This window comes from Eublepharis macularius, chromosome 12 (genome assembly GCF_028583425.1).
Source record: "Eublepharis macularius isolate TG4126 chromosome 12, MPM_Emac_v1.0, whole genome shotgun sequence".
NCBI lineage: Eukaryota > Metazoa > Chordata > Lepidosauria > Squamata > Eublepharidae > Eublepharis > Eublepharis macularius.
This window is the reverse complement of record NC_072801.1, coordinates 25,684,898-25,710,264: the sequence shown is the minus strand read 5'-3', so window position 1 is coordinate 25,710,264 and position 25,367 is coordinate 25,684,898. Positions and strand designations below refer to the sequence as shown.

Sequence of the window (25,367 nt, the reverse complement as noted above, 5' to 3'; positions counted from 1 at the left end):
CTGTGCACAAATACATGGTTTTAAGGGTATTGATCAACGAACTGTCAAATCACTTCTGCGGACAGGCAGGAGACTTTGGACCTGCTCTCAAAGAGTAGCGTCCTTCCCACCGAGGGGAACTGCAAAAACAAATTGCAGCAAATTCTGCTGGGCTAATGCAAGAGCCTGGTGTGAGCTCACATACCCCAAATATTTTTTTAAAAATTCAAAACTGACATTAAGATCAGCTGGGCATTTTGCAACATCTGGTTCTTGATAACCCGTATTGTTCAGAATGTCTTGCCCCTTACAAAATCAAACACATCATACTGCACTTCCCAGCAACTGCTTCCAGTAAGACGTTTCATATCTTCAGCGGAATCTGCCAATTGATAATAAATCTGCTTTCTAATGAAAAAAAAAGAAGACCCCAATGGAATTTTTAAAAAAATGCAACCGTAACCGAACATCAGTTCCAGGAACATCTCTTTTCTACCAATCAATCAGGAAGCAGCCAAGACTCAGCCGAGTTTAATGTCAGGAACCACTCCCCTCTGATCTCAGCCTCCCATTTCTTGAAACTGGCTGTAAACACAGAAAGGGAGGAGCCAGCGGCAGCTGGCCCAGAAACTTTGTGAGTAATTTACTAGAGGAAAAAACAAGTGCAGCACAGAGGCAGAGGGAAAAAAATACCACGCTTGTGTATTGGCCGGCTACCTGGGTCAGAGAGGAGCACTATGTTTTCCAAGAGAGACAGCCCAGCATTTCCCTGTGTGCTTTCTTCACCCAAAATGTTATGTACCAGCCATGTTTGGATTTCAAAGTACAAAGGATCGTACTATGTGAAGTGAAGGTAGGAATTGGTAAGCAGCAGCGATGACGGGTTTGGGGCCATGCTGGGGGAACTGGGAGCTAAAATTAAACGAAGGCTGAAATTATAGTATGTTAAAAAGAGAGAGAAATATTTGGAGTAGTGCGTGCACACACACACACACAACACGGACAAACTGCTTAAAGACACCGTTCTGTGCTACGCTAAACTGGGCATGACAGATCGCTTCAGGGAACTGTTCGGAAAGCACCACAGAAGGCACGTTTTTATTTGAAGGAGGCATGTAGCAGGAATTTAAGCGCTTCACAGTGCAATCCTGAGAACTTTTTCCTGAGAGTAAGCATCTCTGAATACACTTGAATAGGGTTCTTCTGATTAGCTCCCAAAATACCGTTTTTTGTCACAGACTTTTTAATTAATTATAATGTTAACACAATGCACACATTTTGGCAAGGAAACATCCAGTGGACCACCAAAAGGTTATGGTTTTTCTATAAAAGCTGTATTTTGAGGGGGTTAACTATATTTAGGTTTGGCTATTTGACTGGTCAGTTGGTTAAATATTGATCTAAAGTCGTTTTAAAGCACTAACTTTATTCAAACAAGTATTTTAATCATCAACTGGTTTGATAACTAATTATTACTGAGAAATGATGATAGCTTAAAAAATCTGGAATGATTGCAATGCTTAAACAGTAACAGGCAAGGATTCTATGCAAACTTTTTTTTTAAAATCCTGGAAAAACTAGAACAAGCCTGGTATTATAACTAAAACAAAATTACAATTAAAAAACCCTGCAAAGTAACAGCAACTATTACGCATTAATGCATTTAAAGGTAGCAGTGTAAAACAGGTAATTGTTGGATCCTTCTTGCCTAGAGACGGACAGTGGTATCGCAGATAGCCTCCTTAGGAGAAACGCTGCTTCGTTGCTAGGTTTGCCCCAAACCCCACCCTGAAGGGTACAGCACAACAGCCTTCTTTCCTGCATTTACTAACAAATGACACCAGAATGATTTTTTTTAAAGGTGCTTCATGGTGACACTAATCAAAACTTGACTGTCAATCATTTGACATGCCAAAAGCTGGTGGTTCTCAATTTCTTTTGAAGGACTCACTTCTAAACTTAAGTTTCAGGTGGGCAGCCATGTTGTTCTGCAGTAGAAGAGCAAGATTCAAGTCCACTGGCAGCTGACTAACCAACAAGGTTTCCAGGGTATGAGCTTTATTGCAAGTCAAGCTCCCTTTGGCAGATATCAAGGGAGCTTGACTCCCGAAAGCTTATATCCTGGGAATCTAGTTGATCTTTATGGTGCTATGGGACTCAAATCTTGCTCTTCTAAACTGAACAACTCACTTCTAAAGGGCTCACTTCAAAACTGAAGCTACCCTTTGGGACCCACCACTGCAGCGCTATTGGCTGTCCTCAGTACAACAGGCTACTCACATCGCTGCCTTCCTGCACTGTTCATGGAAGAGGGCAAGCCAAACCCCTGGGAATTAATGGGGTGTGGGGGTGGGAAGGGGGAGATAAGGAGGGGATGCTGCCACTCTCCCCTCTCTTCTCCTTTTCCCCCTATTGGGGAGGGGAGGGGCACCTACAAGTCAAGACCTACCTGCACGATGACCTCACTTTTGGGTCATGGTCCACATTTTAAACAACACTGACAAAAGATTTTAGGGGGGCTTAGCCTGGCATTCTTCACAAATTCCCCAACGTATTGGTAGTGCAAGGTCTCTGCATGAATATAAAACTTACAAAAGCCAGCAATCTTTGAAATAAGAATTACGTGAGGGACACCTCTGTACGAACTGACATCCTGCCCTTGGCCTGTGCAAGGCAAACAACACAGTCGGGGACGAATGCAGGCTTGCGCTTGGTCAAATGCAGCTCTGGTTAAATCGGAAACATGCAGCCCACCCTCTCGTGTTGTGGCCTAACGTTCTCACTTCCCCAGGAACTTGCAAAAGCCAATGATCAGTGGTTACAGTCCCATCTTTGCCCGCAGAAGGCCCTCGGGCTCAATCCTTCTCCCCATTTCCGGGTTTTTCTTCCAAGTTAAGTGATAGAAAGTCCCTTTAATAATAGGAATGGCGTTCATAATATATACACATTAAATATTTTAACATCCTTTTAAACGTATGAAGTTTGATGCGCTCCACTGCAGATTTTCAAGATAAACAGGGCTGCTTGAGAATCAGAACGAAGTATGCTAATCCTGCTTTTTAATAAAAGAGGGAAAATCAGTCTAAGAAGAAATAACATGCCATTAAATTAAGCTACGATCAAAGCAATTATAAAAACATTTACTTGGTGCTCGAGCGGGAGGGATGCCTTATATGAAAGAAGACCGTTCTTAGAAACTACTCAGCCACATCTATACTTAATAAAAACAAAAATGGAGTTGATTTGCTCCTTCATGTGGAAGAGTGGCCCATAATTAGAAACACAAACAAAACACATGGGCTTGGTGGGGTTTTTTTTTCAAAAAGCACTCCACTGATGGACAGATTCTCCAGCTTCACAGTTTACATTCACCAGCAACTGATGTCTCAGCTGAACTATTCCTGCATAGCTGAAAGGTAACTAAGCACTCTGCGCATACAAACGTCTATCACATAAGGGTCCCCTGGTTCAATTCAAGTCTTAAAAACATTCCATTCCAACTGTTAAACCTTTACTGCCAGGGTTTTGCTTTCTTGTAAAAAGAAACATGGTTGGGGATTTTCAGTGGCATGCTTCATATGCAGCTCAATACTTACTTCGATGTAGATCTGACGAAGAGAGCTGTGGTTCTCGAAAGCTTATGCTAAAGTTGGTTAGTCTTAAAGGTGCTACTGGACTCTACTATTTTACTTCGATGTATACTCCCAAGAAGGGAGCTTTGAACCTCAAAAGCTCAAATCCTGGAAATCTAGTTGGACTTTAGAGTGCTACTGGACCCAAATCTTGTTTTTCTATTGCTATATATTTATTTAATTTATTCAGAACCTTTTTATGCTGCCTGAGGCAGCTTACGAAATAAACATAAAAACAACAAAACATTAAATGATATCAATTAAAATCGAGCGTTAAAAAACTCCAGCTAAGCATAAAAACAGTAGATAAAAACACACCACAGACAGCTTAAAATGACAGCTAGTGGACTAAAAAGGTGTTTCAAAAACTCCACCTCTTTAACAAAAAGCCTGAATGGACAGAAATGTTTTGGCCTAATGTCTAAAATAAAGCAACATAGGCGCCACGTGAACCTCAAGGGGGAGGGCATTCCACAGGCAAGGTGCCACCGCTGAAAAAAACCTGTCTCTGGTTGCCACCCACCTCACCTCTGAAGGTGGGGAAACAGAGAACGGGGCTTTTGAGGCAGATCTTAACTGGTGGACTGGACAATATGGGAGGAGACAGTCCTGAGCCTACCCTGGCCCCAAACCATTTAGGGCTTTAAAGGTAAGAACCAGCACTTTGAACTGTGCCTGGAAACCAAGAGGCTCTTATATATTTATAATACACTGTCAGCATATAAGGAGTTTTAAGAGCTTACCATCTACATGGGGACAGTGGAAGGGGAGACAGAGGTAACAGAGAGAATGTGCATGAATGCAATTAAGCTACTAAGGTTCTGTTTAGTTGAGTATGAGGACTGATTGTAAGTCAATAGTGAGTTGCAAAGTAGGGTCTGAGAAAAGAGAAAGATGGTACCGTGGAGGTCCCCTGGGTGGAAGCTCCATGAACCCAGACAGCAAAGGAGTACAGATGGAAATATTAAAGGGAGCAGAAATACAAAATGCACAGGAAGTTTACAATATAAAGACTGCAAAGCACATGGGACATTAAAGGGCTATGCAAGTGATAAAAAAGACTATTTTGAATTCATACACAGTTAAGCAGTGGCTAAATCTAAGCTGTATGTGAAATGGTATGGCATAGCCCAATCTTGTCAGATCTCAGAAGCTTCCAGGTTTGGTACTTGAATGGGGAAAGTCAAGGAAGGCTCTGCAGAGAAAGACGATGCCAAACCACCTCTGCTTCTTACTTGCCTTGTAAGTCCTTTGCTGGGGTCACCATAAATCAGTTACAACTTGACAGCACATACATACATATAAATGTAAGTGAAGCCTCAATTCCCATCCCAGATCTTCTTCTGTGGGGGCTGTTCCTGCTAGCCCAGTAGAATGCACTCCCCACCAGCTTGGTGTCACACACAAAAGGGACTGTGGTCAGCTGGGCTGGTTCCTGCACCTGAGGTTGCCATTGTTGGTACCTAGGGCAATCCCTCTGGCGAGGCATTGCCATTTAAGAGCTTGGGGTAGGGATGTCGGATGGCCAGCAAGCTACTCATGGAGGGGAGGGGAGCTGAGTGAATAGGAAAAGGTAGAAAGATCCAAAGAATACCAGAGCTGGACAGAAAGTGAAAAGGAGGAGGGTAAAACAGGAGGAGAAAGCAGATGGGTCCTGGATAGGTCCTAGCCTGGTGCTCTTGAGCCTGTAAGCTGGTCTCGACGAGGCAACTTGAACCTGCAAGGATAGCCATCAGTCCTAGTGTGGTAACTAAAGGCGTGCAAGTAGATGTGGTGGTAGAGAATGTCATAAAGTCATAGCTGACATATGGTAACCCCTGGTGCAGTTTTCATGGCAAGAGACTAACAGAGGTGGTTTGCCACTGCCTGCCTCTGCAACCCTGTTGTTGGAGGTCTCCCATCCAATTACTAACCAAGGGTGACCCCATTTAGCTTCTGAGATCTGACAAGATCAGGCTTGCCTGGGCTATCCACATCAGGGCTCATGCAGATATACTATGAGAATAAAAGAGAACTGAGAGGATCAAGCATGGCTCTACATGATTGACCATGATGGAGACACAAACATACGATGTCCCCCCTGGAGATGTCACACTAAAGCTATATTATATTGAGTGGGAAGAGCAGTGAGAAAATTCTTAACTGCGGGGTGGGGGTGGGGGGACTGGTGTAGCTCAGGTTATGTACCCTAGGAAGAAGTACAACAGAAAAGGAAAAATGCTTCAAGGTAACCAGCCACACACCCATTTTTCATTTCACTTTGCAAGGATGTAGGAGACACACCTACCTGTTTTGGCACCCCATTTAAAGAGGATGTCAAGGCACTGGAAAGAGTTTCACAGCCACCAGGCAAGTTTGGAATGCCTGGCAAATAAAATCAACAAGCACCTTACCTAAAGATTCCTAAAATGCTTTCATGTAGCCGTAACAGTGTTTCCCAACCTTTTTGTCCATGGAGGAACCCCTAAATTAATTTTCAAATCCCAAGGAAACCTATGAAAACTTTTACAGGCCAGAAAAAGTTCATGGCAGGGAGAGCAATTCTATCACAGCTAAACTATTGTCATTTGTATTAGCAGTGCTTTGTAACAATACAAAGTGAACAAAGGTACAATGCAATTGAATACAGCCTTAATAACCATGATTTTTTCAAAGGTATTTGGAATTTTTTGCAGTATTTCAATTTTTAATTGTTTGTGGTGTATGTGGTTGCAAGAGACAGAGAAGCTAAGCAGCACATTCACTTTTTTCTTCTTCTGTTCATTTAGAAACGCTGGTAACCAGCAGAGAAGACACGAGCGTCCAAGTCACTATGTGGAGCTGTGAAGCTGTGAATGGAACCAAAAGCGTAGAGGGCCAGCATCTCTGCCATGACTTCCATCTCGTGCTTTCCATTTTCTCCCTGCTCTACCTCATTGTTTGTCTCCCGATAGGCCTCTGCTACAATGCCCTCCTGGTCCTCGTCAACCTATACAACAAAGCAACAATGACCATGCCAGATGTTTACTTCGTCAACATTGCAATCGCAGGCCTCATCATCAATGTCATTGCGCCAATGTACCTTCTTGGGCCTGCCAGTGCAAAATGGGCAATCTTGAGCTTCAACAATGAAGTTTATATCACATTGTTGATCTTATTCAATGTGTCATCCCTGGTGATTATGTACTCTACCACCCTGCTCAGCTTGGACTACTACATAGAACGTGCTTTGCCCAGAACGTACATGTCCAGCGTGTACAACACAAAGCACGTGTGTGGATTTATCTGGGGTGGAGCCATGCTGACCAGTTTTTCATCTCTCCTGTTCTATGTTTGCAATCATGTCTCCACTAAAATCATAGAGTGCTCCAAAATGCAGAATAAGGAAGCGGCAGATGCCATCATGGTTTTTATTGGCTACGTCGTGCCTGCCATTGCTGTACTGTATGCGCTTGTGTTGATTTCGCGGATACGGAAGGAGGCAACACCACTGGATCAAGACACTGGACGACTAGATCCATCTGTGCATAGGCTTTTGATTGCTACGGTCTGTACACAGTTCACCCTGTGGACACCTTATTATGTAACTCTTCTCGTAAGCACATTAACTAGCATGCAAGGAAAGGCTCCAGATGAAAATTACATCCGAATACTACATTTTACCAAGGGGCTGTCCAAATTCTTGGCTTTCTCAAGCAGCTTTGTGATGCCTCTGCTTTACCGATATGTCAACAAAAACTTCCCAAACAAACTGCGAAGGCTGCTTAAAAAACTGCACTGCGGAAATCAAGGGTGCTCCCACGAACGCACAGTGGTTCAGCAAGTTATAACGTAGGTATAAATGAACACTAGTGGGCCCGTCCCAAGTCTGTGAAGCATCATGTCTCCAAGATGGTCTTATAAGAAGGTCATCTCGCAAAGAAACTGAAAAGGGGATTAACACTGTAAAGTCTGCATGATTTAACCTACACAGAGAGAAAAGACGTCTGGAGAACTTTATTGACATATTATGACCCTTCGGGTATCTAAAGATTTCCAGTGCACTGATTCAGTTACACAGTCTGAACTTTGTTGTAGTTATCCTACCTGGAGAAAAAGAAAATCACTAGAGGGCCAACTGGAGCTTTGACTGAACACCCAGCACTTTGTAATCTTGCAGAGTTAAAAAGAGGTATTTTTTAGGTTCCATGTAAATTTTACAAAGTAGTATTATTTCAATATGAGGAAGACAGACACTTTTTAACTAATAATCTCCATTCATGATTACAGTGTTCAAATGGTATAACTCTCTAAACAACAAAGAATAGAAGATGAAATTATTTTAGGATCTAATGTTTATTCTTTCCTGAATTCTCCTGACTCCTGAACTAACAGAAATCTTTATTTGCCATTCTAAAACAAATTGATTGATTACTCATGATTACCTAGCTATGGCAAAGAACCAAAAAAACCCCATCTACCTTTTTTTTCTTATTTTGCACCACAACAATATTTCAGAGAGCCCGAAGCAGCCTCTTTAAAAATAAGAAAAATTCAAATATTGGCTTTGCCTAGTGAAATGAAGGACAGAGGTGTCAACAAATTTAAGGGGAATGTTTAGCACATGAAGTGCCACATTATTTTAATGAATATGTATGCCTGTGATTAGCATTCTTGAAATACTGCCTCTACCCTGGAAATGGGGCAACTGTAAAGGTTTACAAACAGTGCAAGTTCATGATCTAGTTATTGATTGGCAGGAGACATGGAGTCTAGGCAAATAAGGTTGGAAAAGTCACTAGTTTGTGGGAAACAAAAACCCACATTGGACCTTGTCAAGGAACAACAACGAATGATGTGTTTTGAATTCTGGGGCAGGTTTCTGTTTGTTTCTGGAAGGGGTAGCCAGGCTAGTCTGTGGCAGGCAAAACAACAAAGAGTACCAGGGAACTTTAAAGACTGATCATGGCCTCAGCTTTCATAAGCCAGATGCATCTGACAAAGTGAGCTCTGGCACATGCCCCAGGATTCCTTTTGTACTGCTTTGACCCAGGCATTGTGCCCCTTTGATCATCATTTGTTTAGCTAGAAGAGCTAGCCAGAACAAAGAGTAGGCATAGGGTGCTCTGCACACACACAGGAAGAGCCGTGGTCCAGTGGTAGAGCATCTCCTTGGCAGGCAGAAGGTCCAAGGTTCAATCCCAGTTAAAATCGACCAGATAGCAGGGAATGTGGAAGACCCACAGAGACTCTGGAGAGTCACTGCCAATCAGAGTGGACAAGACTGCCCTTGACGGACCAAGGTTCTGATTCAGTATCGGGTAGCTTTGTCTGTTCGTTGTTTTATGTGGCGGAGCCTCTGCTTGGCATGCAGAAGGTCCCAGGTTCAATCCACGGCATTTTCATTTAAGAAGATCAGGTAGGAGGTGATATGAAAGATCTCCACCTGAGAGCCGCAGCCACTCTAAATAGCCAAGACTGACCTTGGCAGACAAGTGGTCTAAGTCAATAAAATATTGCTTGATGTATCCACGTGCCCTTTTTGGCAGACCACAACAAAACCCTGTCTTGAAGGTTGGAAGACCCTCTGGAGCGCCTATGAAATACAACTCAATTAGTTGCAGGTCAAAGGGGCAAAATGGCAACCCACTGGGTTTGCGTGAATGCCCTGTTGGCATGTGCGAGGGCTTTCTGAATCACAGCTGCTGCTGGCAAACTCTGTCTTTGCTATCCACGCACACATGAAGTATTCAGGAACTAGAGAGTCTGGTTAGTAACGTACTTCCTGTGCCTTCAGTATTTTATACAGTTGCACTGTTTCCTGTGAGACTCCCATTTCCAGATTTGTAACTTTCTGAATGCCATTCTAAAGAGAGCCTTCCTAAGCCTACTAACTTCAGTGGAACTCAGAAGGATGTGTCTTTACGCAGGATGGCGCCACTGGGTTTCTCAGCAGCATCCTGAGTAGCCTTTTTGATTGTTACAGTAATTTATTGAATGCATAATTTAATTGTAAGTATTTTTTCTTTCAGCCCTTTGATTTACATAATTTAATTGCTATGTTGAAGTTTTTTCTTCCTTATGAAGGATCATCCAGCTAGATCCAATCCACCTGATAAACTGCTCTATGGTTTCAAGACATACGTCTTTTTCAGAAATCAGAAATATTTTCCCCCTACTGCATCCCAAATCTCAGTGTTACTTTACATCTCTTGACAGTTTTCTTCATGCTCCGCAAAGTTCTCTGCTCAAAACAGATTTCCCAAAAAAGAGTTTCCCGCAGCATGAGTGTAACCGACTGTACAATGTCATTTCCCCTTTAAAATGTGCTTCCCGCTTGATTTGCAATGCTGAAGTTGATTTAATTCATTTGCTGAGTATGAGATTTTTGTTATGCTTAGAATAACTCCATCCCTGGCTGGAGCATTGTCTGCAAAAAGGGCAGCAGGGGCCCTCCATCAGGGACTCTAGGCCTTGAACCCCCCTCAGAAACTGAAGCTGGGATTTCTAATTAGTAATAACTAAGCGCTGTCAAATTGCAGCCAACTTACTGACCCCTCAAGTGGTTTTCAAAGGCAAGAGGTAAGCAGAGGTTATTTGCCACTGCCTCCCTTCCTTTTGCATACCATACCCCCATCCCCCAATTTGTAACCTAAAGTATCATCCTAAACAAGATGGCAGTGTAAGCCTATCGCATAGGCTTCCTTGGTGGTCTCTCATCCAAGTACCAACCCTGCTTCGCTTCCCAGCTCCGACACATTCAGGCTAGTCTGGACTATTTGGGCTGCCAGGGATTTATAGTGCCATCCTCAACGGAGTTACACCTTTCTACGTCCATTGTAGTCAACAGGCTCAGAAGGGTGCAACTCTGCTGTGGATTGCATTTTACCACCTGGGAAACTGCAGGCACTCGGGCCTCTCTTGAGGTGCAGAATGGAACAGCGTGTGCAACGTTAACCCCCCACAACTGACAAACAAGACTGGCCAAGTTTGGTATGAATGCCAACAGCCTGGCCTTCGACCCTCAGCTGGTCACCAGAGCAGGGATTTTCAGCCCATCGCAATTCAGAATCCAGCTCAGACCCCAGTAATGAAAAGCAGAACTGCAGAACCCCTTTGTATCCAGGCTTGATTTGCCTTCACTGGCTTGTAGCCTCCATCTGGCCATGATACACATTTCTCTGAGCAGAGGAGCATGGTAGCTTTGTAAACTTCACACCTTACTTTGCTAGCATATATGAGCATGCAGGAAGTCCAAGGTTCGTTGTTCTTTTCTCCTGCTCCTGATACACGGTGCCATTTGCCAAAGCAACACTGGAAAAATTTTGAACAGTTCTTAGGGCTGAAAGGCTCACTGAAATAATGGGCTAACAGAGCACCATGGACTCAGAAATATCGTCAGATCTACTCAGGTGATGTTTATCCACTTTCCTTTGCAAGCTGATATCACTGAAATTATATACTCAAGGTGGCGAAGGTGTGATACCTGAGTGGCGCTTCAAGCCCTGAAAAAATGAAGCCCTGAATGCCGCCCAGTAATGCAGTAATTCTCATGTTGCCTTACCCTTTCTTACCAAATAGAAACTTGGACTCTTGGCAGGGAAAAATTTAGCTCAATGTTTCCGTTTTTGGTTAATGCGTCAAGTGTTTCTTTTTTTAAAAAAAACTTTATGCAGTGAAAACAAACTAGAACTAGAATAATTCCCTTTTTAATTCTACAGATCTTTGGAAGGCAGAATCTTACTAATTTTCTTTTTGCCACTCACCGAATTATTTCCTGCTTCTGAAAGCCTAATTTATCCATAATTATGTGCCATCTTAGATTCATTACACTGTTTTGATGTTCTCATGTAATTTTTTAAAAAATCTGTCAGACCAATTTGATATGGATTAACATCCAGCATCAGCCAGTACTATGGCCAGTACTATGAAGACTTTGGATTGGCCTGGTGGGACATCAGTGCCAAGAACCTGGCCTCTGCCCCTGCCACCTGTCTTGGCCTCTTGAACTTCTGAGTAAGCGCGGCTGAAAAAAATTCAGGGGGATTAGTAACAAATGTTTGCATCTGGGATTACAGCTGTGGTTTAATTTTCATACCATTGTGCTACAAGGGTAGTTCAGTGTTCTAATAAAATGGAAAGGACAGAATTTTAGATACGTAAAGATTCGATTGTCTCTTTTGGCAACTGTGCAAATCACTCAATTACTCAAAATTTCTTCAGGAATCACTTGTCTCTGATAAATGATAATTTCTTAGTTTTGACCTGTTTTGACTTGAGAGAGTGAATGTGTGTGTGCCAAACGTGTGTGTATCAAATTCTGCAACAGGCGTGATTTTGCGTATCAGCATTCAAATAAATACTGAAAGAGACAATTTTGCAGGCTTTTTATTAACAAAATGAGTCTGAAGGAAAATCTGAAGCAGAGAAAATAAAGAATTTTAAGGAATCAGAACTGAATTCTCAACTATGGGGCCTTTTCATTTCAATGCCTGAAGTTTTCAGATTTCTTTGTAAATAGAGTTACAATGAATATTACTGTATATATGCTGAGGAAAGAAGTCTACTGATGTAAAAAGAACATTTTAAAGATTTTTATTAAATTATTTCCTAAGATACAGATTTATCATCATTTAAAAATAAACTCTTCTAGATTATTACAGAATACTGTATGCCGTTTTATGTGTACATAAGAAGTCAGCACCAGAGTGCAGTTATTAACAGTATTACTTTCTCAAAAGATTAGTATTTTTGTTTGAAAACAATGTATGATTTGTAGATCTCCTTTTGAATGAGGGAAATATGTCAAATCAATAAACTAAAACACCTGACCCTCTTGCGTCTGCCTACGTCATTGATACAGTAACTGTTTTCAAGGGTCGCGAAACTGTCTTGGGCCTGAATGCAGAGCAGCTAGCCATTTTGGCTGATCCTGCTGTGCTGTGAAATACTGGATGTTGACAGCTGATGCAACATTTTCAATAGACTGGCTGGAGGGGGTTAAGTACCCCAAATCGATGCAAATAAACATGGTCTTCATATAAATCTCTTTGCTGTGTTGAGCCCCAGTGTGATGCAAGACCGGATCGATGGGGGGGGGGAGGAATAGCCTGCCCTTGGTGCCGCCAAAGGGGGGCACCGGGCACGGCTGCCAGCCGCCGGGAGCACACTGGAGCTGGTGGTGGCAGCGCGGGCAGCTAAGCGGAGGGCTGGGAGGCCACCCGCGCCGTTCGCCTGCCCCACCAACGGGGTGGTTGGCTGGCCACGCACGCAGGACAGGGATCGCACGGTAAGCCAGCCACCCCGTCAGCGGGGCAGGTGAACAGCGCGGGCGACCTCCCAGCGCTCTGCTCAGCCACCCGCGCTGCTGCCACCAGCTCTGCGGAGCACCGTGCACCAGGGCGGCCGGCTTGCCACATGGGCGGCACGCCTACGGGCCCTGCATGATGTCGTCACAGAAGTGATATCATCACACAGTGATGGGGGCAAAAGCCAGACTGGGGTTGCCCTGGGCGCTGGCACCCCTAGATCCAGCCCTGGTGTGATGGAAAGATTTGGGCAGAAACATGCAGTGCTATACAGAGGCCTATCACAATGCAAACGTCCCCTATTCTATCCTTCAAGTCCAGTGTGGGCACATGGTGAAGGTGGAAAGGGGATCAGATTGCAAAAAAAGAGCTGCAGAGAAGGAAAAGGGGTCCAAAAAACCTGCCTCTCTGTACCCTGAACAAGTAGGTGTATCACTGATTGCTAGCACAGGCTAGAGAGAGGATAGCTAAATTCCAGTTCCCCAAATTGCTGCTTAATTTTGCAAACCAAAACACTTTAATTATTTCATCAACTAATCGCAGGGGGTAGCAAGCTATTTTAATTAAAGAGCCACACGATGTCAAAATTTAGAGGAAGGGGCCAACAAAGGACCAGTCAAAGGCAGCCAATACACATTTCAACATTCCTGATAACTGACGTGTTGATTAACAGTTACCGCAGCCCAAACGCTGGTGGTTGAAAGTCCTTTCCTAGGACTTGGCTCACATGAGCTCTCACAATTAGCCATAAAGATACACTGGAGCACACTGCATGATTGTCTTAGTGACCAGCATATACCTGTGCATGGTTCTATTGTTCTGCTTTTTTCTGCCAGTGTGCAAGTTTCTGCATGTGCATGTCTGGAGTGGAAGGAGGGTGGCCCACTGGAGGACATCTGGGAAGTCCCCAAAAACATGCTGCCAGCCCTGTGGCTTTGACCCACAAGAAGCAAACTACAGTTGTGGTGAGGATCTGATGCTTACACTGAGCACTCAAAATGGAACACCAAGATTTTCCACAATTCATAGACTCAGCTGCAAGGAAGTATTCGGTCCCAGATGAATGGCAGCATTCCCCTAGGGAGGTTTTAAAAATTCCAAAAAGCCACATGCAAATCCGAACTGTTTCCTTAGCATTCCACCCAAATGCCTCTTGGCCAAACCCCGCACTTAAGTTTCAAGCATTCAAACTCCACCCTCCTCTAAGAACTGCGGGAGCCAGCCAGCCCGACCAAGTTCTGGGCATTTTGTTTAAAGGATATGCATATAAGCCAAGAGTGACCCCAAAAGGACATATTTATATCCTGGGATGAGAAATTAATTATAATTAGGCAGAAGACATTTAAAAGATGACTGCTTATCAAAACTGAAAACATCTGACAGAACTTTAACTAAAGTACCCTGAATGTAATATATCAGCATGCTGTAGCAGTTAGAGAGGTGGGCTAGGATAGCACCTGAAAGACCAACTAGATTTTCAAGGTATGAGTTTTTGAGAGTCAAAAGGAGCTTTGGCTCTAGAAAGCTCATGGCCTGGAAATCTTTAAGATGCTACTGGATCCAGATCTTGCTCTTTGATAGGAGACCAAGCCACCTGAAACACTCTGTCACAGAATTTCACTGGGTGACATTTGGGCCACACTCTCCCTCAGCCTCATCTACAGTGAAGATGAATTGGGGAAGGGGAGAATGGGTCCCCACTGGAGAGAACACTGAGGTATAAAAGAAGTAAGCAAGCAAGCAAGTAAAGAAATAAATGGAGGTTTTAATAGTATAGTTAGTACACTACAGAGGATCCAATGCTTTCCCTCATGAGTTCAAGATGGCGGACACCCAGTGGCTCCCAAATGATTCAAGTGAACACAAAAATATAATGTAAATATACTTTTAATTAACAAAGTAACATGCTATTTAAAAACAAAATGGGGGAGGCAAAATCCTAAAAAAAACCAACGCTGCAAAATCTCAAAAGCTAAGAAACGACCAGAATGGCACACTGTCCTCTTCTCTATTCCTCTTTAGGTGGCAAAAGGCCACACACAAACAGAAAGGCAAGTCTCATTTCCTGGCACTGGCCAGCACTGAAATTGCCTGAGGGAGTTGGAAAGCAGAGGTCACACACGCAAAAAGAGGATTTCTTTTCTTCTTGCTGGAGTTCCAGTGTCAGCTGTGATGTTCACAGGGGAGGGACAAATCCTGAAAGATACCCTCCTCTTGCTGATTCCTCCAGCCTCAATTCTCCCATTTTGGCACAAAGGTTGGGGTACTTACAACTTAAGAACAAAACAAACGAAATGCAAGTCTGCTCGGAACTCCCCCTGGTGGTCCATTGCAGAAGGCAGGGTAATTTACTCCATCAACTGGCCTTCATTATGAACACTATATTGCACTGAATACTGTGAGGAGTTTTAAAGTACAGACTGACAGCTGAGGCATTTTATTTGCGCCATGATACACAAGACAGGGTTCACTAGAAGGGTGAGGAGAAGATGTAAGCTGCTTTGGGTCTCCACTGGCGAAAAGGGCAGAATATAAATTATGAAATTTTTAAAAAAATCCTACAGTAAATATGCAGCAGCACGCACACATCTCACTGCACACTGCTTGGATTCTGCTTCTCCAGTTAATTATTTATTTGGGAATTTGTAGGCCTCTCCAGATCTGCTCACAACTAAAACAATAAAACAAAACCAATCAAGGACAATCAAAACAAGCAGAAAAAAATTGTGTAACAAACAAGCCAATTAAACTAGTTGATAAAGCAAGCCAAGCCAACCTAAATCAAACAAGAAAGCAGGCTTGACTCCCAATAAGAACTCAGGCCTGTGGTAGGGTTGCCAAATCTGGGTTGGGAAATTCCTAGAGATTTAGAGGGTACAGCCCTAGGAGGTAGGGGTGTGCGCTTCAGGTTTCCAATTCGGATAAAATACCCCAATCGGACCCGATTTGTAAAGATTCGGGATTCCCAAATCAGGGACAGAATAATGGCCCCGATGCAAAAATTCCGAATCAAAGCTTCCCCGAAGCATTCAGGTTGCTTCACGAAGCTTCAGGCTGAGTTTAAAGGGCCCTTTCCCTGCCTCTTGCAAGCAGCAGGTCCCTTTAAACTATCTGCTGGCAGGGGGCCGGGGGGGATCCCCTTCACTTCAGTATGCTCCAAATCTTTATGGAGCATAGTGAAGTGAGCTGAATACAAGCAGCTTCGAGATTCTGGTAATTCCAGATTCCCCCCAGCCCACCCCGCTTCGAGTAAACCTGAAGCTGGAAACCCAATTTTTTTGGTGGTGCACACCCCTACTAGGAGGGAGATGTTTGAGGAGGGGAGGGACATCAGCAGGGCATAATGCCAAACAGTCCACCTCCCAAGCAGCCATTTTCTCCAGGGGACTTGACCTCTGTAAGCTGGAGATCAGTTGTCATTCAAGGAGATTTCCAGGACCCACCTGAAGGGTGGTAACTGTAGCCTGTGGGCATCTTTGCTAGAGTGCAAGAAACCATAGGTGTCCACATAGGGTTTCCAGGTGCCTGCTGGTAACGGGCAAACTTCCGGGGATTTGCCCAGCGATCGGCAGGAGGGGGCAAGCTCCCAGAGGTTGCCTGCCACTGGCAGGCACCTCAGTAGTGTGCACCATGCACGCGTTCCCAATCGGCATGGCAATGTTGCTTCCAGAAGTGACATTGTTGTGCCGCCCATGGGAGCATTTCCGCACTTTGTTTGGGGCTGATTTGGGCCCCAAACAGGACAAATCAGCCCCGTGTGAAGTGTAGGACTGCTCATGCAGCCAGCATGGTGATGTCTCTTCTGGAAGTGATGTCATCACGCCAGCTCCAGGGTGCACGTGCTCACGAAACAGGACCTCATGCAGCACAGAAGGTAAGTTACAGGGACTCCACCCTCCCAACAGGAGGTGAGGAGGATGTGGCAACCCTACGTCCATGCCATTCTGGGCATGTGGATCATCCAGATGCTAAATAAACTAATTACAGCCATGTGAGCCTTCTGCATGTGCAGAAGAAACACAAACAATGCCTTCCATATTCTTTCAGTAACAGCCAGGCCAAGTTCCTTCAGTTGTACCACCGCTGTGCCTCAGCAGAGCTCGGATGTCCGTCCTTTTGTACATAGACAGCTTGTGCCATGTAGCGGATAAAGAGTTACATTAGGATCTGGGAGACGAAGGTTCAAATCCCCACTCAGGTACAGAAGCTCACTGAGTAGCCTTGGGCCAGTCACACACACTCAGCCTACTGCATAGGGTTGTCGCGAGGATAAATTGGAAAAGGGGAGAATGTCATAAGCCACAGTGAGTCTTCATTGGACAGAAAAGCTGGGCATTAATGAAGTAAACGAAATGAGGCTACAATTCACTCTTAAAGGGAAGAGGGTTGCAGACCCAACTAACTTATTTACAGTCCGCCTTTCTCACTGAGACTCAAGGCAGATTACACAGTGTCAGTACAGTCAGTTTCAAAGATATTTCAATAAACAGTGTAATTAGCTATATAAACGCAAATTTGCAAAGCTTTAAAACTAGCAAGAATCTAATACAGAGTTGAAGAAATGCTAAACAGAGCAAAGCAATTCTAAGACTAACATATTAAACAACATATAAATTATCCAGAAGGAAAGTACAGTTTTAAAAGCAAAATGGGAGAGATTTGACAACTGAGGTTTCACAGGTGGCTATATTGCCTTTGAATTACAGAAATTCATAACTGACTGCCAGAGCTATGCATCAGAAATCCCAGCCTAGAGAGGCAGCAACCCAGGTGGCCAAAAAATAAGATCCCAACTAGAGGAAACGCTCCTAAACCCTAAAGAATTTCCAGAGAGGGTTGAGTCCACTGAAGAAAGGAAGCAGCAGAATACACGAACAGGTACAAGAACCCTCCTCTCACTGGCACTCTTAGGTCCTCCATCCAAAGTAGCTCTAAGAAAAATCTTCCGGGCTCCTACATTTTGCAAATTGGGAAAAAAAACTGCACTCCTGTCCTAGTCCTATGACAAAATCTAAAAACAAGCTGTTTCTAGTGCAAATGGTGAATCTAAAAACTGCTCATACATAGCTGATATAAGAGCTCATCAGTGGCTGGACTTTAGATGGCACACACAGTGGACAGACTTTAGATGGCTGCTTCCTATGTTAATGTCTTTTGGTGTAGTAATTAAGAGCGGCAGGACTCTAATCTGGAAAACTGGGTTTGATTCCCCACACCTCCGCTTGAAGCCAGCTGGGTGACCCTGGGTCAGTCACAACTCTTCCAGAGCTCTCTCAGCCCCACCCACCTCACAGGGTGATTGTCATGAGGATAATAACACACTTTATAAACCGCTCTGAATGTGGCATTAAGTTGTCCTGAAGGGCAGTATATAAATCGAATGTTCTTGTTATTAAAACGCCAGCACATTATTGCAATAACTCCTCTCCACAGCACTTTATAATACAGGAGGGTCAGATATAATCTTTATGAACAAGGTGGTTCTGGGTAAAGCCAGTCCACTGCAGAATGCTAATCTTGTGAATCTCTCCAAGAAAAGAGGTTGGCATTTAGGAGTTATGCTTCTTAAGGTCAAAATAACTTGAGCGGAAGGGGGGGGGGATTCCCATGACTTAAAAAAATGCACAAGCCATGGTCTGAAAAAGCAACATAAGCCTGTGTCACAGACCAAAGGGGACTTTTTGTTTGTTCCACTTTTGCAATTCGGAAGAGCAACGAAAACTATTTCCAAGACAGCACAGAATTCTGCTGCTGCATAAAAAACTTTTAAAAAGTCTGACTGGGTGCACATAAACCTTTAAAGTCGTTCTTTTGATCCTGAAAAGCAGATTTTCAGTTGTCAGATTGGTAACCTGGAGATGCGAATGATCATCTCCAACTTTGCTGAATGCTTGCTTTAAGTAAGAGTTAGCATGTTTCCTTCTCATGATTGCAACAAAATCCCAAAATACTTCCGTCAACATACATAGAATACTCATTGATTTAAAAATAACACATACAGAAACTAAAACAGCCCAGATGTGTGAACTACATAAAGTTTGCTTTCTTGGAACAGGAGGACTAATGCTGTACCTTACTCGGGTTTTAGAGGGGGACAAACCAGAAAGTTAGAATTACAGAGAGGCCAGGGATCTGTTTACTTTCTATTTACTGCCCTGAACCTTGTTCTGATGTGTACATTGTTAATCTCAGTCCTTGTGACATCTTCTTCTTCCTCTCTTTGTCACAGTCTCCATCTTCTATCCTCCACTCCTCACCATCTTGCACCATGGATGCAGGACTTGTCCTGCAATCCAGTGCCATTCTTAGACTAGACAGTTAGGAATCTCTCCTCTTTACTAGCAGAGTATGGAGTTCCTGCAACAGAGAACTCTCATTTATTTTCTAAACCTAAACCAAGGCTCTGAGTGTAAGTTTATTATTTTCTTTCTTGCATACACACACACACACACTAGCCAGCAAAGCTCCTGCACCCCCAAGTTTATCTCCAAATGATGGAATTCTAGCAATAGTGTGGTCATGTGACTGCATCTTATGATCATCCAACTAGATCAACCCCAGATGATATAAGTGTTCAAGGGAAGCCACATTTCACAAGACAGTTCATTTGGGTTTTTCTTCCTCTTTCAGTTCCCACTGGCGCTACACCAATCGGAAGGAACCGTGACAAACATGAAAACTGTTTAGAAACTATTTTTACTGTTGATCACATCTGCATGCCACCCTTTTGATAGCAGATACGAAGCTACTTCATAGGGAGCATCCTTAAGTGGAAGCCTAAAAAATGGGAAGTGTGAACACATTGAACATGTGTTTGCTAAGATGTATAACACAGAGGTATGCTCATCAGGAAACTATGGTTATCAGCAACTCCTTGCTGAGTGTAAATCCAAAGGCAAAACTCAAATCTGCAACTGCCCTGTGTGTTAGGGCAAAAGTTAATTGTAGGTAGATTAAACATGGTAACAGATTTAACAGAACCGCATTTGGGATGGGAGCGGCAATTTGGACTTCAGGGGAGGGGAATGGGGAAAACACTGTGCTCCGTGGACAAAAATCCATCCATCTATGGAAATTTTAGGCAAGATCCAAGCCTAAACTGGTGGAAATATCTGGTTTTTTGGACAACAAACTTTCAAAGGTATATACTAATTATCCTTTCAGAAGCTAGCATTGGATGGATTAGAATGCAGGAGTCTGGTAATGAAGATCCTTAATTCCAAACAGAGCATTCAAAGCCAGGCATACAGGGAGGGGAGAGACAAAAGGTTGCATTTAGCATAATGTTTCTTCTTTGACCATTTGCTTGTGCAGTATTTTCCAACACAAACCATTTGGCATTTGGAAGCAGATTTTCAGCTATTTATGAATATGGATAGGATGGTTGCTTTGGGAAGTAAAATATAAACTGAATTCTTAAGTGAGAAACCACTGGATGGCCTCCTATGCTCAGAAATATATGGACGAACACGAATTTTCTGCTCTGAAATACTGAAACTATCACCCTGCGTAGGTCAATTTGAACTTTTCAGGTCACATGATGGAGCCATATGCCTTCTCAAAGATGCAACGTGTAAGGTTTGAATTACGTGGAAACCAAGTTCCTGTTTCCCTACAGAACTGTAGGTTTTTGTAGTCCTGAGTTTTCTGACTGAAGACGTCACCACAGGCAGGAAGCAGAGTTTGCGTTAAAACAGTTATTTTCCTCTGAGCTGCAATTATTTTTCCTCAATCTGGCCATAAAGAGAGCGCCAGCCTGTGGCATCTGCTGAACATTTTCTAGCCCGGGTAAGTAACCTTCTTTGTTTTAAATCTGAAAATGTTTTCATCCTGCAGATAGAAAAGATCCTGAAGTGATGAAAAGTGCTCTAGAATTCCTGCCCCTCCTTTCTCTAAATTCATTTCAAACTGCCTGAAGTGCAGTAAAACACCACATCTGGGAATCATTGTTGTAAAAAAAAATGCGTTTAGATGGAATCCTTTCACCGAGTGTGGATAATTAAAAGTGTTAATGAATTTTTTTAAAGGCCAAATGCATCACCTATTTAAAGTGAACAGGGGGGGGGATTGATTTCTGCAGCAATTACTTGTTGCCTTTCCACTTCTTTAGAATGAGACTGAAGTAGGAATCACACACACATCTCAAACACAATATTGTTGTGACGCTCTTCCTGTATGCAGATTTACTCTCAATTTTCCAAGCAGTTTCAGTCAACATTGATCCCCACCCACACAATTAAATACTTTTTGTAACCAGCTTTCGATTTCATTCTACTACCTATACGAATGTTGTTCCTAAGTTTTGCAACGTCGTCCCCAAGTTTTACCAGGATAATTTAGTAATTGTTCAGATAAACTTTTGCTCAGAATTAGATAATGCTTTTGGCACTGAATGGTTGCATAGGCACAGGGCCACTGGCAGCTGTTGGCAACAAGACTCCTGTTTGCAAAGAGCTCCCTGTTTGGGTGAAAAGAACATTTTTCATCCTGCAGCAAAAAAAAAAAAAATGTGAAGAGAGTGACTATGTCATATGCTAAACTTGCATACAAAAATAGTTTTGGTTTCTAAAGTAACAATTCCTAAACATAGTAACGTGGCTTGGAAGCTTTCAAATAAGTGTCCATGTAAGCTGTTAAACCCGAGTCCCGAGACTTGGGTGTTTTAAGCAAATGCACACGAAGGGAAAATCATTTCAAGTCCTGCCTCTCCCCTGAGACATTTCCTCTGTAGGACTCGCCTGTCCCACACTGCATTTGTGTGGAACCTCTCGGCTCCATCTGTTGGCGGCAAAGTGTTATTTATTAGCTATGTGTCTGGAGAAGGAGGACAAGATTCCAGAACATTTTTGCTCTCGGTGCCAAAATAAATACAGCCTAGTATATAAGCAGCCTCAGAGTGCCTGAGAAGAACTCCCCCCGCCCCCTGCCGAATTGCAGTTATGTGAAGTGAGAGACTAATAACGTCTGTTTCGCTGTGTATTTTGTGCACAGGCTCACATAACAGAAGAAAAATGAGGCACAGGAGCAAAAGACTCTGCATAGAGAGATAAAAAAGAAGTGTCAAAATGGGCTTTAGTTTCTGTTTATTAGTTTTTGAGATTCCTCTCTCTATATATCAAAAAGAGTCCAGTAGCACCTTTAAGACTAACCAATTTTATTGTAGCATAAGCTTTCGAGAATCAAGTTCTCTTCGTCAGATGCATGGTACAGAAACTGGTCAAATATAGAAGAGGAGGGGGGGAGGGGAGGAGAGAGAAGATGCAGTTAGGGGGGGGAGGGAGGGAGCAACCAAAACATTCCTTTGCTAGTAAATGTAAACATCTCCTTTTGGTGTGGGGGTCAGTTGGCTTGGGTGAAGCTTCAAAGGAGTTTGCCGTATTAGTTTGCAGCAGTAAAACAGCTAGACCATCCAATTCCTATGTAGTATAAGCCTTTGATAACCACAGCTCTCCCCGTCAGATGCATCTGACAAAGAGAACTGTGGTCCCTGAAAACCCACGCCAGGCGCCACTGGACTCCCCTAGACCCCGCCTCTGTAAAGGAAATCTGTTACCTGTGATAATGTGATAACCATTCATAGTCCCTATTCAGTCCCAGCTTGACAGAGTCAAATTTGCATATGAATTCCAATTCAGCAGCCTCCCGCTGGATTTTGTTTTTGAAAGGTTTCTGTTGAACTACAGCGACCTTTAAGTCTTTGGTGGAATGTCCTGGTAGATTGAAGTGTTCTCCCACTGGTTTCTAGACGTTTCCATTTCTAATGTCAGATTTGTGTCCATTTATTCTTTTGTGTAGAGGTTGGCTGGTTTGTCCAATGTACAGAGCAGAAGGACATTGTTGGCACATGAGGGCATATATCAGATTGGAGGATGAGCAGCTGTAAGAGCCAGAGACAGTGTAGTTGATGCCATTAGGTCCTGTAATTGTATTCCCTGGGTAGATATAGGGGCAGAGCTGGCATCTGGGTCTGTTGCAGGGCCTGGTACCTGTGCTGGTGACTCTGCTGGCCGATTCATGGTTGTGAGTGAGAAGTCATTTAAGGTTGGGGGGCTGTCTGTAGGCAAGGAAAGGTCTTCCACCCAGGGCTTCTGAGAGAGAGGTATCATTTTCCAGGATGGGTTGTAGCTCACTGATGATACGTTGGATGGGTTTGAGCTGGGAGCTATAGGTGACAACCAGTGGTGTTCTGTTGTTAGTTCCTTTAGGTTTGTCCTGGAGCAGACTGTTTCTGGGTACTAGTCTGGCCCTGTTGATTTGTTTCTTCACTTCATTTGGTGGGTACTGTAGTCTCAAAAATGCTTGTTGTAAATCTCTTAAATGTGAGTCTCGGTCAAGAGCATTGGAGAGATACGGTTGTAACGTAAGGCTTGGCTGTAGACAATAGACCGAGTGGTATGTTTAGGGTGGTAGCTGGAGGCATGTAGATATGAGTATCGGTCTGTTGGTTTCCGGTATAAGGTGGTATTTATTCGTCCATTATGTAGTTGTACAGTGGTGTCCAGGAAGTGTACCTGTTGTGTAGAGTGGTCCAGGCTTAGGTTGATAGTAGAGTGAAAGTTATTGAAGTCCTGATGAAATCTCTCAAGGGCTTCCTTCCCATGGGTCCAAATGATGAAGATGTCATCCAGGAATCTTAAGTATAGTAGTGGTTCCAGTGAATATATGTAATCTCTCTATATATATATGTAACTGTACAACGGGCATAAATGCTTTTTCCTTATGCCAGTGGTTTTCAAATGACGGATCCAGCCAGAAGAGGTATTGGGAAATCTGGGATAGGATCTTTTAAAGCAGAAATAACAGCTGGATGGAGCCCTAATTTGCTCCCCCAATTTGAATGTAGGCTTAATGCTTCCATCCCTGCATGGTTTCATCCACTGAAACCAACTCCAACCAACCATGCCTGCTATTACCCATCTGCCTCTGCAAGACACATCAAAGAGTGCTGGAGGTGTCCTAGGATGCGTATGCAGTTCCTAGAGGGTAACGGTAAGGTCCAGCAGGCATGTATGTCCCATGGAAATCCCTCCCAGCATTTCATTCATATCAGACATACATAGGTTCCTTGCAGGGCTTTTTTTCTGGGAAAAGAGGTGGTGGAACTCAGGACTGCACAATGACGTCACTCTGAGTCAGCTGGAACAAGGGGGAGTTTTTTTAAAGTTTAAATCGCCCTCGGCAAAAATGGTCACATGGCCAGTGGCCCCGCCCCCTGATCTCCAGACAGAGGGGAGTTTAGATTGCCCTACACGCGGAGAGCAATCTAAACTCCCCTCTGTCTGGAGATCAGGGGTGGGTCCACCAGCCATGTGACCATTTTCAAGCAGTGCCGGAACTCCGTTCCACCACGTTCCTGCTGAAAAAAAGCCCTGGGTTCCTTGGAAGATAAGTCAGTGTGGAAAGGAAGGTAAAATGGATGAAAAATGCTACCTTGCCAACAAATTCTGGAGAGCAAATTTAGCTACTTTCAAGTGTTGACTTTCTAAAGCAATAAATTCTGCATTAACCACTAAATAAAGCAAAGAGAAGAACTTGCCATGCAGCGTTATGAAATTACACAGCATTGGGCTTCAGTAAATTCACTTTTATACAATGGAGTTTGAGGGAAAAGGTAAATATCATTTTGCTGTGGTGCAGTGTTAATTAAACAGTCTTACAACCTATTCACATACACTTAATTTATATTTGGACTTGTATGTAATTTATAATTTGGACTTGTATGGCATAAAAGATAGTGGCTCCATTTACAAAAAGCAAACAAAAGATTATCTATTTTATTTTCTCAAAATGGCTTTTGTCATTCTCAATAGCGGTTTAAATTTTTGACAAGTGCATTCTATTTGGTGATGTATCCTCATTACAATTACCTTGCCTAATTAATTTTTAGACAACTGCACGCTGCTAACCTAAAAATGCACTGGATGTAGAAGGTCTCTGCAGAGGAAATTTCACCAGATGCATTTAAAATCATGATCAGCAGCTGTATCTGAAAATATTCCACTTATTGTGAAAACCTGAAGTACTTTTAGATCCTTTAAACAAGATATTCCTCCCCATCACTGCCACTGAATATAGCCTCAAATAGCACTTGTAAATTCTGTTTGGTATCAGGACTGACTGTCTGGGGGTGTACATATCGTGGCTGCACGGCTGGACCAGCCAGCCCCACAGAGCCCACGCAGCATCTCTGCACTCCGAGTGGCCTAGCCTGAAGTAAACACGGCTGGGGCTGTGGAGGAAACTGCTAAGAGGGCAGGGCCCATTCAGGCAAGCCATGCCATCAAAAATCGGCCGAAGAGGGGCAAGGAGAGGATGCAGTGGGAACGGAGCTGGAGGCACTCTCAACACGGAGAGAGAGGCTGAGTATAGCCAGTATTGGAGATGCCTGACAAAGCCCTGAGGAGGCAGCTGAGGGCAAGAGAGCGCCACCGCTGCAGAAGCCGGTGTTGGGGACAGGAGGTTCTGGGGGATCATCTGTTCTGGGAACGAG

The 25,367-nt window shown here is 43.5% G+C and overlaps 2 protein-coding genes across 5 annotated transcripts in view; one reads left to right on the top strand and one right to left on the bottom strand.

Annotated features, from left to right (window-relative positions):
- The window catches only part of GPR146 (G protein-coupled receptor 146), a 52,350-nt gene extending 39,962 nt beyond the window's left edge, over positions 1–12,388 (top strand). The window contains exons 1-2 of one of the 3 annotated variants that reach the window (XM_054992581.1): positions 668–842; positions 6,380–12,388. In XM_054992581.1, coding sequence (XP_054848556.1) covers positions 776–842; positions 6,380–7,425 — 1,113 coding nt within the window. In that variant the 5' untranslated portion in view covers positions 668–775 and the 3' untranslated portion in view covers positions 7,426–12,388. Of the gene's footprint in view, positions 1–667; positions 843–6,379 lie in introns of those variants that run through there. The other 2 variants (XM_054992583.1, XM_054992582.1) reach the window with 2 other exon arrangements.
- The window catches only part of C12H7orf50 (chromosome 12 C7orf50 homolog), a 158,704-nt gene that overhangs the window by 93,831 nt on the left and 39,506 nt on the right, over positions 1–25,367 (bottom strand). The window lies entirely within an intron of this gene.